The 16,359-nt window shown below is 40.4% G+C and overlaps 1 protein-coding gene across 3 annotated transcripts in view; it reads right to left on the bottom strand.

The window, feature by feature from the left end:
* Positions 1-248: 248 nt before the first annotated feature.
* The window catches only part of PRELID2 (PRELI domain containing 2), a 75,532-nt gene continuing 59,421 nt past the window's right edge, over positions 249-16,359 (bottom strand). For all 3 annotated transcript variants that reach the window (XM_003266572.4, XM_003266573.3, XM_003266574.3), the window contains 2 exons: positions 4,899-4,968; positions 249-529 (listed from right to left, as the gene is read on the bottom strand). In XM_003266572.4, the coding sequence (XP_003266620.1) occupies positions 4,909-4,968 (60 nt within the window). In that variant the 3' untranslated portion in view covers positions 249-529; positions 4,899-4,908. The remainder of the gene's footprint in view (positions 530-4,898; positions 4,969-16,359) is intronic.

Genomic DNA, 16,359 nt, shown 5'->3' with positions numbered 1-16,359 from the left:
ACATTATTATAAATGCAGCTTAGCTTCAACATAGGTCTGGTACATTCCTGTTTGTTCCAGTCCACCCGTGAATCAGGTACCAATTCAACTCCCTTATTGGTTCCAGAATCCCCTCACAAATCCTGTGAACAATGGTGCTGATAACACAAGGGCACAAGCACCCTCTCTAGGCCTTTATCCTGTCCTTAGCTGCCCTGACACCATCATCAGACAACCAGCAGAACACCCTGAGGAAGGGCACACATAACTTACATGGGTCTTTTTTCCTTTATTTGTAAAATTATAAAGAGATTGTGTCATAAAAATCCAGCAAGAAGGTCTTATCTCCCTGAGTCCCACTATTCGAAGCAGGCTCCCAGAGGAGGGTAACATTTTATGTCCTGGCAAGAAGGTCTTCTCTTCTTGAAGCTGCCAACACTGCATCCTCAAACCTGTATTCCAGAAACTGTGTCTGTGATGTGTTGTGGCCAAGAAGTGATTCTCAAAAAATAAAAATAAAAATAAAAAAGTAGACACGGATACAGCTCTCCTGCAAGAGAAAGCAAACAGGCTTTATCACCTCGTAAACATGTCTCACCAATCAATACTTATTTGCCCTCTTTTCTGAAGCAACTCTTCAGAGTCCACTTGAATTCTATCACTACGGATAATTCTTGAAATTGCATTTCTCCCTCCTAATGATCTTCGAACAAGGAAAGCACCTCATTTTATTAAGTCCAACTACCCAAAGGAGCTGGTTCAGAGAGGAGTTAAGATATAGCTAAAATCGAGGTCTTAATCATTCCAATGTGATAGAACTCTGCTATGTTGTCAAATCTCACCAAGCCTGATCTCCCAACTGCCAGTGGCAAGAACAGACAGATGTCAGCATTGTTTTATTCAAAAACGACAGGAAATCAAAAATCTATCAAATGGATGTGTCAACAGCAACGCCACAAGCATATTGGTTAGTGAGATTTATGTGTCTCCATTTTGGCTCATGACAAAAATCACCTTCTAAGCTTTCTAATTTTCAAATGCCCACTTGGACATACAGGTCAGAGAGTTCTGTGAAGTATCTTTAATATTAGGTACAATGTAGAATGTAGTCACTTTCTATGTGAATTTAAATTATGAAAAATTAAAATGTGATATGATATTGTCTCTTTACGCACATTTCTGCAAATCCCACAAAACGTCTTTTAAGTATTAAAAATTGCAAAATTCCAAAGCGGGCAAATTGAGTAAATTATAAATAGCACCTACCCTACAGCCTCATCACAGTGCCACTTTATGTGCCAAACTAAATGCCTATATGTCTACTCCATTGTGTACGTGCATTGGAACTTTATGAGCAATTTTAGTGACCACTGTTGCTGGCATTTTAACTTCCTGTTATTATCATTTTAATACCTTTTTATGTCTTAATATAAAATCAGCCAAGTCTTCACAAAGTGTTGACGTTAGAGCTAATGCAAGAAAAACAAACTGTCAAACTATAAACTTTAGGGGTAAGACGTGATCAAACACTGTATTTTAAAAGGCCAAACAATCACCACAACACTCCTTGATGTGAATTTAGGACACTAACTCAGTAGGCAAAAATTTTCTTCAAGGACCAGACAGTAAATATTTTATGCTTGCAGCTGTAAGGTCATTGTTATAACTACTCAACTCTGCAGTTGTAGCTTTGAGCATAGGAGCATAGTTGTGTTCCAATAAAACTTTATTTATAAAAGCAGGCAGCAGGCTAAATTTGGTTTACAGGCTGTATGTAGTTTTTTGACCTCTACTTTATTATAGCTATAGAGCTAATTTCCCCCACTTCTTTTAATGTAGCATTTTACAACTCATGAAAACAGTAGTACCCCCACCGACAACCACCCCCTCCATTTTCCATATAGTTAATTCTGAGAAATTAAAAAGTTCCATTAAAATAGGCGCATTTCAAACTTGAAAAACTTTGTAAAAACAGTCAAGAAAATGGGAGAAAACGAAAGGAATAAGCTGGCAGCATTCGATGCAACATCAAATTGTAGATTTATGTGGTAAGAGTACGTACATACATATACATATATCCCCTACTTTACAGTTACTCCTCTGAGAAAACCGGTCATGAATTTTGAGTTTGAATTATATAAATCCTTCAGAAAATTTCATTGCATTGAATGCATTAAATGCAACTGTCCTGTACTAAACTCCTGGTTATATTCAGACCTCGACTATTTCACTTAAGAGAGGAGAATAAGTTGCTTTTCATAAACAATACGATGCCCTGAGTTCATGGCTTAGCCCTCAACCACAGGACAAACAAACAAACACACCAGCCTGGGCAACATAGGGAGACTTCATCTCTATAAAAAAGGAAAAAATTAGCCAGGTGTGGTGGTGCACGCCTATGGTCCCAGCTACTAAGGGGGTGGAGGTGTGAGGATTGCTTGAGCCCCAGTGGTCAAGGCTGTGGTGAGCCGTGATTGCGCTACTACACCCCAGCCTGGGTGACAGAACAGTAAGACCCTGTCTCAAAAGAAAACAAAACAAAACACAGAACATGGGTAACAAGACAATAGGTAATGCTGTAAACTTGTTTAATTTACTCATCTTCACTACCAACAATTTAAATCCAAATTGATTTAAAGTACAAGTTGATGTGAATCTCACCTCCCCTCTTTTCAACTGCATTTGCTCCAGGGTGGAGCCTGGCCACATTTAAGCAACAAAAAAGGGGGCAAACAAGAAGCTGAGATGCTAAAATCAGGGAAAAGCTATACAAAGAATATCATTCTTCCTATTAAGCAAAAGTTGACTGAATACATGACAACAATATCTAACTCCTAGCTATTAGCTTTCTCAGTGCCCTGGCATTTCATCTTTCTCCACCCAGAGATGTGAACTCATTTAAAACTGCCATTCTCAAAGTGTGGCCCCAGGACCAGGACCACCATCACCTGGAAATCTGTTAGAAACAAATGCTCAGGCCCCATTTCAGACCTACTGAATCAGAGCTTGGGGAGTGGGGCCCACCAATCTGTGTTAACAAATCCTCCAGATGACTCTGATGCTCAAGAAAGTTTCAAAAACACTAATTTGAAGTTTGATAACCAATAGGTGTATACCCTTCCCATGGAAATGGAAACCCCTCATTCCCTCATTTACCTTGGAGCTGACTTGTGATCCCACCCCCCAGAGTAAGATGGGATCTGTGCCTAAGCATGCAAGTACAAGAGGTGCTTAGTGAGCCTCACAAATATGCTAGCTGAGAAAAACAGGGAGATGTGGCCAAGTTGTTCTCTATAATTTTTTAAGGAACAGGGTGGGTGTAGGAGTAAACCACATTTAGATTCAATTCCAACATTTATGAGCACCTGCTATGTGTATGCCTATGCTAAATGAAATTATCTTGTTTAGCTTTTTCAATAAAGGAATCTATTAATATGTATTAAGTATACAGAGGTTTAATATTAATCAAAATGTAGTCCAACCTGCAAATAAGCAGAAAGACTTTACAATTCTGCAAATAATGTTCATTCACAGGTCTGGACAGCATGCTTTGCATGCCAAGGTGCTTGTATATGATGTTCCTTTTGCTTCTTTTTGCTTAACTGCTCTCAAACTTTATTGTTTATCACAATTAGAATGCCAGGTTGCTTACACAAGACCATGTGTCTCAACTTTTAAACCAACACAAGAAAACTTGAGGTAATTCTACATTACCCAAGGCAAAGTTTGTTTTATTCAAAGGTTTCAACCCTCAGATGTTAAAAACCTAAGGCCTGGCTGGGCACAGTGGCTCACGCCTGTAATCCTAGCACTTTGGGAGGCTGAGGCAGGTGGATCACAAGGGCAAGAGTTCAAGACCAGCCTGGCCAGCATGGCGAAACCCAATCTCTACTAAAAATACAAAAATCAGCCGGGCATGGTGGTGCACACCTGTAGTTCCTGCTACTTGGGAGGCTGAAGCAGGAGAATCGCTTGAACCTGAGAGGCGGAGGTTGCAGGGAGGTGGAGGTTGCAGTGAGCCAAGATTGTACCACTGCACTCCAGCCTGGGCAACAGAGCAAGACTCCATCTCAAACAAACAAACAAACAAAAACAAAAAAACCTAAGGCCTATAAATTCTGTAAGATGTAAATCTATCATACTCATTTATTTGGGGCTTTGATTCTCTCTTAAATAACTCTGCCCTGCCCTTTCCACTATAAAGACCATTCTCCCTGATTCACACAATAGAAATTTAGGGGGTGGGGGTAGGGAGTTGAGTAGTTCTGCAATCCCCCACTATCTGTCAACCCTATACCATTTGCCCTAAACTAGATGTGGCACATGCTTCGGCATGAGTGCTATCCCTCCTTTCATCCTGTGCCCATGGCAGACACTGTTAACCATCAAGGCACTCTTACCCAGAGCCTGGGAATTACTCTCAAGACCTCAGAATCCCTTTCAATAGCATTTCAGGCAGCTACTCACAATCAGTGGAAATACATATGACTAATAAGAGATATCTGTTTCACTGGCCAATCAACATGCCCCTTCTTTGTTTCTCTTCCTGCTCCAATTACATTTTTAAAGCCTTCCTTTGATTATTTTCAGAACAAAAACATTAAGCTTCAGTTAATCTGAGCTGCAGGCTTTACAAATCTATGACACCTTGAGGCTCTCAATCATGGTAGATTGTGCAACAGTTTTAACAATTTGAATAGAGTTGTAACCCAGCATGTAATACAAAACTGCTCTGAAAATCAAAGAACCAAGTAAATAAAAGTACTGAAGAGATAAAACACCTGTGAAATAGTATTCTGTGCATATAACTGGGAAATGTGCAGTGTGAATAGCCCAGGGAGGCTGCTGTAGAATACCAGGTTGATAAGCATGAAAACATGGCTTGCGTAAATAATTCTGACTTTGCTTTTGGTACTCACTGATGATTCTTTATTCAGCTAAGGGGGTACCACACTGTTCCTTTAGCAGCATCTCCATGATCCTAATTCCCTATAGAAAGAAGGAAAAAAAAATTAAAATGCCCTATTTCACAGACAAGTACTTTTATATTTATCACAACCTTTTCCCTTCAAAGAATCCAGGTCATGGCCATATATTCATTTCAACAAAGTAGGCTCATAGCCATACCTGACATTTTTATAATATTTTACTCAGCAATTTCACATACGTTATCTCCGCATGTGCTCAGAACTACTCAGGGACACAGGCAGAATGGAGCTTATGATCTCCATTTTAAACATAAGAAAACAGCCCAAGAGTAGTTAAATAACTTCTTGAAAGTGGCCCTGCCAGAGCTAGAATGATAATGGCAGTAGTTAATATTCATTGAACATTTACAAATATGCTAGATTCACTGCTGGGGTTTTATGTGCATTACCCGGGGGTAGCTAGTGCTATGGTGTACCACTGAGACCCCTCCCAGAACTAAAGCACTCCTTCCCTTTCCACCAAGACTGTAGGCTGCTGCTGGCACACAGCCACCCTCAGCCAAAGGGAACTGCCTTACCTGAAGTCATGTCCCTCCAGGGGCAGCCTATATCATTGGATGACTGGTAGGTACAGGGGTATAAAGACCTGGCCCCCTTCCCTTAATTTGGGACAACTCTGAGGAGCATCCAACCCTCAAAGCTCCCCAAGGGATCAGCTAAGACCTGTTCCAAGTGCATTGCAGTTCAAAAATCCCTTCCCATACCCCATGACAAGAGTTATTCCTGAGTGTGCTCTCCAATACCACCTGCAGGCAAATCTCAAACTGAGTCTGTGCCCCAAAAGCTGACCTAGGACACCTTAATACACATAAAACCTCCAAATAAGTACTATCCTTACCCACATTTTACTGATGAAGAAACAGAAATTCAAAAAGGTTTAAATAATTTGCCCGAAGTCCCACAACTATTAAGTAATAAAGCCAGGGAAAGAGCACAGGCACCTTCTTCCTTTTCAAAGGCCTCCATGAACCTTCTTGCAATGTTCATTCTGCTACTGTCCATACCCACCTGTCTACTCAGCATCCTGTCCAGAAAAATTCTACCTTGGAAGAAAGCATAAATTCCTTTCCTCCTTAAAGGACAAGTTTTACAGACCAGAGGATAAACCTTCAAGTGGGAAGACAGGGTTATGATGCAATTATATACTGAGGTCTCCAGTACATCAAAGTTGGATCCATGGGAAAGGGAGCTGCTATTTTCAGAGACCTGAGCCTAAGAATTATTGCAGAGAAGAATAATGATAAGGGGAACTTAAAATACAGATCCCCAGGCCCCTCCCAGGAAAATTCTGATTTAATGGGACTCAAGCAGACACCAGAGCTCTATACCCTTAACAGGCACCCATATGATCCTCTTATGATTAGGCAGGGCTGTGAACACCAAGTTGGCCTGCAGGAAAAAGGCAGGGACTTCCTACTTGGGATCTGAGCCCAGGGATGGGGACGGAGGGTAATCAAAGGCATCACTAGAGAAGACAATAAAATATATTTAACACCAAAGTAGACTAAACTAAAGTTAGTATTTCCTTGAGGATTCAGAAGGTCCTTCAGATTCTGCCTGGCCATCACCACAAATACTACCATTCTCTTGGAAGGAAAAAGTATTACTGGATCTTGAGAGAATGCTGAGTAGTAAGGAGTGTTTGCTAAACCAAAGCAGCAAACTATAGGACCAGGAGCACCACTGTCAGAGGTAGGAGACCTGAGTTCTAGTCACAGCTCCACCAATCATTCCGCTAGGTACCTTACGCTGATCACTTTTACCAAGGAGTAACATAGACCACAGAGGTCAGGGCACTGAGAGCTAGACGGGATTAGTGCTTTCTATACCCAGCTGCACTCTAGCATTACTAAGGGAAGTCACAAAAGAAAACAGACTCCCAAGAGTCTACCCAAGAGTGTGTTTGACTCAGTCAGAAATTTCAAGGCTCAGGCCTGAGTCTGTATGTGTATAACATACTTCATGTTGATAAGGACAGGCAGAAGGAAAATACTGGGTAGAAAAGGGCAGTCCCTGGTGAGGGCCACACCCTCAAGCCTGATCCTGTGGCACAAAGTCAGAATACGCATTCCTGTTTTCCCACATGAATGTTGCCTTTTCCAAAACCACCCTGGCCCACCCCACCCCCCATCCTGTACCCATAAAAACCCCAGGCACCACTGGTGGAGTGGCAGAGTGGCAGAGGAGAGAGGAGAAGAAGCAGCTGGACATTGGAGTGAAGCAGCTTGACTTCAGAGGGATGGCCTGATGGCAGAACCTTGGAGAAGAATTCAGCCAGGGACAGCCAAACTCCAGGGGAAGATGACCTTTCCACTCCATCCCCTTTCCAGCTCCCCATCCCACTGAGAGCCACTTCCACTGCTCAGTAAAATCCTTCACATTCACCACCCTTCAATTCACTTACACCACCTGATTCTTCCTGGACACAGGACAAGGACCTGGGTGTGAGTGCAAGAGGCTGTCACACTGACCCTCCACTGAGCTGTTTAACACTTAAGCCATCCATGAATGACAAAGCTAAAAGAGCACACTATAACATGCACTCTCTGGGGTTCTGAGGGTCACAGGCAACCTCTAGATGCTTCCATAGGCCCGCACAGAGTTCTGCTCCTGCTGGTTGCCCAAAAGCACTCATCCTGGCATCTGCATCTGCTCACCTGTGTGCTCCCCCTTTTGCAAGGGGTTGAGAGCTGCTTGCTGAGTAAATGAGCCAACCCCTTCATAAGTCATGGGAAGGGGTCAGGGAACTATCCCATTTCAATGATTCTGAAACACAACCAGTTCATTTACTAGAATTTGTAAATAGCAGCTTTACACCATCTCTTCCAACTCTGACGGTCTTGGAATTGATTAAATAGGTTATCCTTAATCATTTCTGAAGATATAGTATATACTGCACTCTTAAGAGGTACCTGCCATGTAAAGAATTAGGGGAGGCCAGGCACGGTGGCTCATGCCTGTAATCCCAGTACTTTGGGAGGCCGAGGCAGGTGGATCACGAGGTCGAGATGGAGACAATCCTGGCCAACATGGTGAAACCCTGTCTCTACTAAAAATACAAAAATTAGCTGGGCGTGGTGGTGGGCGCCTGTAGTCCCAGCTACTCAGGAGGCTAAGACCAGAGAATTGCTTAACCAGTGAGGCAAAGGTTGCAGTGAGCCAAGATCATGCCACTGCACTCCAGCCTGGTGACAGAGTGAGACTCTGTCTCAAAAAAAAAAAAAAAAAAAAAAGAAAAGAAAAGAATTAGGGGAAAGGGGATTGGGGCCAAGGGATGAAACAACCAGTGAAATGAAAATTAACTAAATTCTTAACAGAAAACCTGCATTGTGCCCCCTTTTTGTTCTTATTGCCTTAAAAACAGATCCAGTTAACAAATATATACTATGCACCTACTATGTGCACTAGAGATTAAATGGTGAATGAACAAGATAGTTCCTGCCCTCATGGAGTTTACAGTCTAATAGATTCCAGAAAATTTTCATTCCCTCATTTCACTTTTTTATTCTAACAAATCTCTGGACAATAATTAAATGTCTTCTTTCTATTTTCAGGAAGAATAAAAACTATCACATTAATTCTCTTTCAAGCTTCTTTTTACAGAGTAGAGCATAAATCCAGACAGTATGACTTTAAAATAAGAAAAGCACAGTCTTTCCCTAGGAGGTAAGGACCTGCAAACTTTCCCATCCATCTAAATTAAGACCTCCACCACTTATTGAACTGAACACTAATTGACATAAGTGAAGACTGAGGTTTTCCTTGGGAATTGAAAGATGTTATTTATTGAATCAATTAAGTTCACAGGGTGACAGTTGGTTTTTCTTTCTCTTTTTCCCCCCTCTCTCATAGCACTTTAGTCTTTTTAAGCAGAACAGTTAGAAATGGAACACGGAGAATGGGGGCAGGGAGAGAGAGGCCTATAAAATAAATAAAAAAGAAAAAAAACACCTAACAGGGAAGCTAAGCCATGATTTAGTACCTCTCTTTGGTAAAGAAGGACCAAATCAAAGCCCAATCAATAGAGTCCTTTCAAATAAAGTTCCAACGCTTAAATCTCAACCCCCAGGAGATCAGGCTTAAAGGGGCTAAATTTACACCACTTATCACGCAATGATGCCTGAAATGCAGAACAAACATTAAGTGGACCTACATTTACAGATAAGGCTTAAAAGGTTTTTGGACTGACAAACCATAAACCAGCTTGATTTTATTATTTCTTTCTCCTCTGAGATTTTTTTTCTCTATTACAAGGCTATCTTTCTCTATTTGCCAATGTACAGATAAGTGAGCTATCTTGCAGGTTCATTTCCCTAATACCAGAGCTGTGCTGGCCAAATGTATCCCCGCAAAGGAGTCTCAGAGTCAGATTCAAAACACTTCACAAATTCTACACCCTAAGAGTCTCTGAGAAATAGCTGATTATTACTAAAAACACAAACTTGTCTTAAGAGGATCAGGAATAAGTTGAAACTAAAGGTGGCTAACTTCAAACAGTATATTTACTTTGCTATAAAACTGATCCTTCCTTGAGAAGCTCTGATTTATGTAGAAGGCTTGGAAGAGAGTAATACTAGACCAAACAAAAATTTTCTGAAGCAGTTCTCAAAAGGTGCATCCACAGGGAACTCTTAACAAAAGAGAATTGCTCATTTAATTATCAGTGATAAAAGATTGGTATTAAAGACCCCCACTGGAAATAATGCTTTCTTGTGGGTCATGGCTTTGGAGTAAACACCATGAACTGATGCGCCCACTGTGTGTAAGGAAGGGCAGGGAAGCTATGTGGAACAGGGATGCAGATAAGACAAGAAGCCTCTACTCAATGGGCCATTGGCCTCTTCAGAGGAAATAGAGGAATTAAAAATAACCGAAAGGCAAGACAGCCTCTGAGAAACACTATGACTTTTAAAAGAAAAAAGTACAGTAATGTGCTGCTTGATGACGTTTCAGTCAATGACAGATGATATATATGATGGTGGTCCCATAAGACTGTACAGGAGCTGAAAAAAATCGTATCACCTGGTGACCTTGTAGCTGTCATAGCATCATAGCCCAACACATTCCTCATGTGGTGACATTGGTGTAAACAAACCTATTGCACTGTCAGTTGTATAAAAGTATAGCACATACAATTATAACACCATAATACTTGATAATTATGATAAATGACTATACTACTGGTTTATATATTATGTTGTACTTTTTATCATTTTAGAATGTACTTCTACTATGAAAAAAAAAATTAACTATAGGGCTAGGCATGGTGGCACTTTGGGAGAGGCTGAGGTGGGAGGATTGCTTAAGGCCAGGAGTTTGAGACCAGCCTTGGCAACATAGTAAGACCCCTTCTCTACAAGAAAAAAAAAAAAAATTAATTAGCCAGATGCAGTGACACAAGCCTGTAGTCTTACCTCTTTAGGATCACTTGAGTTCAGGAGTCTGAGGCTGCAGTGAACTATGATTATGCCACTGCACTACAGCCTGGGCAACAAAGTGAGAGACCCTGTCTCTGAAAAAATGTTAACTGTAAAAGCCTCAGGCAGGTCCTTCAGGAGGTATACCAGAAGAAGGCATTGTTATCACAGCAGATGACAGCTCCATGTTACTGCCCCTGAAGACTTTCCAATGGGACAAGATGTGAAGGTGAAAGACAATGAGATTGATGATCCTGATTCTGTGTAGGCCTAGGCTAATGTGTGAACGTATATGCCTTTGCTTTTAACAAAAAAGTTTAAAAAATTAAAATTAAAATTAAAAATTTTTAAAATAGAAAAAAGTTTCTAGAATAAGGATATAAAGAAAAAATACTTTTGCATACCTGTGCAATGTGTTTGCATTTTAAGCTAAGGGTTATAACAAAATAGTCAAAAAGTTAAAATTTACAATTTTATAAAGTAAAAAATGTTAAAGCAAGCTAAGGTTATTTTGTTATTGAAGAAACAAAAGTATTTGTTTATAATGTAGTGTAGCCTAAGTGCAAAGGGTTTATAAATCTGCAGTAATGCACAGTAATGTCCAGTAAAGTCCTATGCCTTCCTACTCACCACTTACTGACTCACCCACCCAGAGCAACTTCCAATCCTGCAAGCTTCATTCACAGTAAGTGTCCTATACAGGTATACCCTTTTTTTAATCTTTTATACCATGTTTACTCTACTGTTTCGTATATTTAGCTATGTTTGGATACACAAACAGTTATCATTGTGTTACAGTTGCCTACAGTATTCGGTACAGTACATGAGTACAGATTTATAGCCTAGGAGCAACTGGCTGTACCATATAGCCTATTTGTAGGCTCTACCATCTAGGTTTGTGGACGTGCACTCTATGAGGTTTGTACAACGACAAAATCGTCTAATAATATATTTCTCAGAATGTATCCCTGTTGCTAAGTGACTGTATAATGGAAGAAGGGAAGTAGAAACTAATGTTGCAGGAAGGAAGGACTTGCAGAAGCCACTTGAAAAAGAGGGATTTGAGTAAGACCCAAAGTCTAGTCGTAAGTGTGACACACAAAGAGAAAGACCAAGCAGAAGGAGGCTTAAGAAAATGGATGGGAGTGGCCTGGCGCGGTGGCTCACGCCTGTAATCCCAGCACTTTGGGAGGCTGAGGCAGGTGGATCACCTGAGGTCAGGAGTTCAAGACCAGCCTGACCAACATGGAGAAACGCCGTCTCTACTAAAAATACAAAATTAGCCGGGTGTGGTGATGCATGCCTGTAATCCCAGCTACTTGGGAGGCTGAGGCAGGAGAATTGCTTGAACCTGGGAGGCGAAGATTGCGGTGAGCCGAGATCGCACCACTGCACTCCAGCCTGGGCAATAAGAGCAAGATTCCATCTCAAAAAAAAGCATGAAAAAAAATGGATGGGAGTGGGAACTGCATGGGAGGAAGGAAGAGATGAAGGGAGGAAAGGGGGAAGGGATCTACATCCAGTTTTCTCATCAAAAGGTAAGAGAATACTGCATGACACTTCTTCATGAAGAGATCTTCTACCACAATAAAGCAACTTTTATGCAACTTTTAATCTGATGCTGTCTAATCCTTCTAGATGCAGAACTTTATCTAGAAAGTGGAATAACACCTAATAATAATCTAAAATAAACAGTTAAAATTCATTGGCACATACAGTATGCCAAGCACTTTGCCTGCAATCACTTATTTTACCCTCCCATCTCCCCTTTTTTTTTTTTTTTGGATGAGACCAAGGCTCAGAGAAATTAAACAACCTGTTCAAAATCACACAGTAACTAAACCTCAATTTGACAGGAGACAATCAGGCTTAAGAATCCAGGACCCTAAATCTTACTACACTGTGGGGATGGGAAGTTTAAATGAGAATGCAAAAGTGAAAACCCCCACTACACCGTTGGAACTAGTCTGTGTTGTGCTGCTGTAACAGAATACTAGAGGCTGAGTGATTTGTAAACAAAAAAAAGTTTATTTGGCTTACGGTGCTGGAGGCTGGGAAGTCTAAGATTGAGGGAGTGCATCTGGCAAGGGCCTTCTTGCTGTGTTATAACATGGCAGAAGGTACCACTTGGCAAGAGAGCATGTACAAGAAACCAAGAGATTGAACTCACAGTTTCAAGCCCTTTTATAATTGGCATGAATCCATTCAAAGGGGTGGAGCCCTCACTATCTAAACACTTCTCATTAGGTCACTTCCAACACCGTTGCACCAAGGATTAAGTTTCCAACACGTGCTTTGGGGGGACACATTCAAACCATAGCAGGTACATAGCAAGAGCTTTTCTTCCTTTCTTTATCGGCTGTATTCAAAGAGCCTAATAAATAAGTCAGGTATTTTAGTCCTGCTCCCAAACAAAATAACATGAATCTTAATATATGAATCAATATCTAATCCCATCTACAAACTGTTTTAAAGACAATGTTTTTCAATTAGAAATAGCCTGCTAGAATGTATGGCTTCAATATAATTTTCCCATAGTAGCTAATAAACTCTTAAGATTCATTTTTATTTTTATAAGTAACCCAAAATCTTTAGGTGTAACTGCAGAACATTAAACTGATACAATAATTCAGATGTCTTTGCTTCACATTATAAAGCTTTCTCTCTCCTTAAAGAGAATATTTAATTCTCACAATTTATAATGGAAAAGAATATATCCTCAAATAATAAAGTCTAAAAATTGGAAAGGACCTTATATTTTCTAGTCCAGATAGGAAACTCTAAGCAAAGAATCAAAAATGGTCCACCTGATTTAAAGAGATTTCCTGCAATCAAATAACAGAATGAAAGATCAATTAATAAATCATTTCCATGTTGCTGATTTTCAAATAAACCCTAACTTAACATGAAGATTTAAGTCGCTGGTGTTTTTCTATTTTACAAAGTTCCTTCCGCCACCTTCCAATGTGACTCAATTAATCTATTTTCATTTTGAATTTTAAAAAATTTGACCTGCATATAATTTTATTTTTCCTCACTTGCACTTCATGCAAAATATGGCCTCTCCCCCAGTGCCATGTCCATCCATGACATTTATAACAGTTGATCATCTGTTACCTGCTGGAAATCTCCATTCATGGGAAGCATACTGTTCCTTAGACCATCTGTGCTTAATTACGAGACAGTGCTTCCTCACGTTGAAGAGTAAGGAACTGTTTTAGTGGCTGGCACCAGAGCATCCCAGTACTAACTCCTGTACTCTCAAATGTGCCCAAGTGAAAAGCAACAAGGTTCCTATTATTTCCCCTTTATCAGCCATTTTTTCACTATTAATCAGACTTAAGCTCAGTCATAATTTTCTCTTTTTTCTTCCCTATTCTGAGATAAAGTGGTTAGCAGCATGCTTGTACATTTTATCAACAAATTGTCTTTAACAGAATAAATGAATCCAATTGATGCTCAAATAGTAAATAAATCCAACAGCTGCCCACATAATTCTGCTTTTATCTTGTATCTCTACCCTTCTCCTTCCCCACAGGTTCATACAATTCTGTAAGTCAATGATCTTCCTTATATAAAAGGTCGGTCTACTGTGTCTTCAAGTCAGGTGTTTCCTTTCAACAAAATAGAATTTTTCAAAGCCATATTTCAGTCAAAAACCGATATCACCAAACCTCAATATTGAATCTAATGATAATTTATTATGGGCTTACTGTATGCTGACACTTTACTTACATTATCTCATTTAACCCTCTCAATAGTCCTGTGAGGTAAGACAGTTCTGCTCTCACCATTTCCAGGTAAGAAAACTCAGCCTCGGAGAGATAAATGACTTGTTCAAAGTCATGTAGGTAGCAAGTGGCAGACCTAGGATTTAAATCTGGATTTTCTCCACCTCATTCCACAATGAGTGCTTACTTGCCTCACTGAATGTGTTTCTGTGCCTGAAAATGGGTGGAGGGAAGAGAATAAGTACACTTCCCTGCAGGATCACTCCTGAAGATTAAATGAGACAACATATAAAGCTACTGGCACACAACAGACTTTTGTTAACCATTACCTCCCATTCTTCCTGTGTCCTAAAAAGTAGCTACTGATTTATATATGGACTCTCTCTGACTAGGGGCCCCTCATAATGGGACTTCTGCAGTGAGGCACCTCCCCACATTCAGCTAGAGGCTGATGACCTATAGGAAATACCAGCAGGGGCTCACCTCATGCTTGTTCACATTTGCCTTGCCCTTCACATCACCTCTAAGAGTCACTAACACTTCTGTTTCACACTATTAGGCCCAGCAGGGTAAACCAGGTTTCCTCAGGTCACAGTGGTCATCAGAGACAGAACTAGAATCCAGTTCCAGGGAAAGAACTAATTAGCAAGAAGGCTAAGGCCTCTATCTACTAGACTGTGTTGAGCACATTACATGTCTTCACCCTCACATCCTACCTACAACTCAATTACATAAGAAAAATGAAGTTCAGCTAGGTTAAAACAGGTAACCAAAGACACTCAATTAATAAGTGGCAAAATCAGGCCAGGCACAGTGGCTGACACCTATAAACCCAGCACTTTGGGAGGCTGAGGTGGGTGGATCACTTGAGGTCAGGAGTTTGAGACCAGCCTGGCCAAGATGGTGAAACCCTATCTCCACAAAAAATACAAAACTTAGCCAGGCATGGTGATGTGCCCCAGCTAGTCAGGAGGCTGAAGTTGGAGAATCACTTGAACCTGGGAGGTGGAGGTTGCAGTGAGCCAAAATCAAGCCATTGCACTCCAGCCTGAGCAACAGAATGAGACTCCATCTCAAAAAAAAAAAAAAAAAAAGTAGCATAATCCAGCTTCACACCCTGATTTTTGTGACTCTGAGCCTTCCGTATACTATCTCCTTGAAAAGGTGTGTTTATAGGGTTTTCTCAAATTACCAAAAAATGACATGTCAGCTTAGGCACATTCCTTACTACAATCAAAAAATAATTTTCATCTACATCTGCATGGTTTTAATTTTATTAATTTAGAAGAGGCAGGGAACATGTAGTTCCTGAAATTGCTGTAAGAAAAAAAGCACCTCCCCATGTATGCAAATGAATTTTGTTTTCTGCTGACACTAAGTGAAGCTCCCTTGTGCACTCTGGAGAAGCCAGAAGAGAAACATTCCACAGGGAAGCATTTCTGCTTTAACACAATATCTGCCTATTAGAATTCCATTGTGTAATGCCAATATGGAGGGCCCTTCACTTCCCACTAAAAGCCTTTCAGTACTGAACAATGGTCATCATTTCTTGGGGACAAAACCCACAGTGGGTGAATGAAGTACAAGGTTAGCCAGAGTGCTGTCATTAACAAAAGCAACATAAATATGATACCTTGGCTTCACTCCTCATCCTTTGCACTACCTGTGGGGTGAAGGAACAGTAAGTCCACGGCAAGTTTAGGAAGTGACATTTGTGTTTTAATTCCACATACTTAACACTACAAATTAAAAAGAGTAATCAGAAAAAAAAAGCTACATACAGGAAAGCTACTAAATGATTAAAAAAATAAAATCTCTATACACAGATAATAGCCTAAAAATAAACCATGGGCTGTTTTTAAGTCAACTATTTGCAAAGAAAAAAAATGCCTGCAGTGCTTATAGTCACCCCTTATCTGTAGTTTTGTTTTCCACAGTTTCAGTTACCCACAGTCAACTGTGGTCCAAAAATATTAAGTGGAAAATTCCAGAAATAAAAACTTCATAAGTTTTTAAGTGCATGACATTCTGAGAAGTGTGATGAAATCTTCTGTCCTGGCACATGAATCATCTCTTTGTCCAGGATATCCACACTGTAGACACTACTGGCCTATTAGTCACTCTGCAGCCCTCTGAGCTATCAGATCAACCATTGCAGTATCACTGTGCCTGTGTTCAAGTAATTCTTATTTTACTTCATAAGGGCCCCAAAGTGCAAAAGTAGTGATGCTGGCAATTCAGATA

This window comes from Nomascus leucogenys, chromosome 2 (assembly GCF_006542625.1).
Source record: "Nomascus leucogenys isolate Asia chromosome 2, Asia_NLE_v1, whole genome shotgun sequence".
Lineage (NCBI taxonomy): Eukaryota > Metazoa > Chordata > Mammalia > Primates > Hylobatidae > Nomascus > Nomascus leucogenys.
Note: the sequence above shows the minus strand (reverse complement) of the source record. Positions and strands in the feature narration are given on the sequence as shown.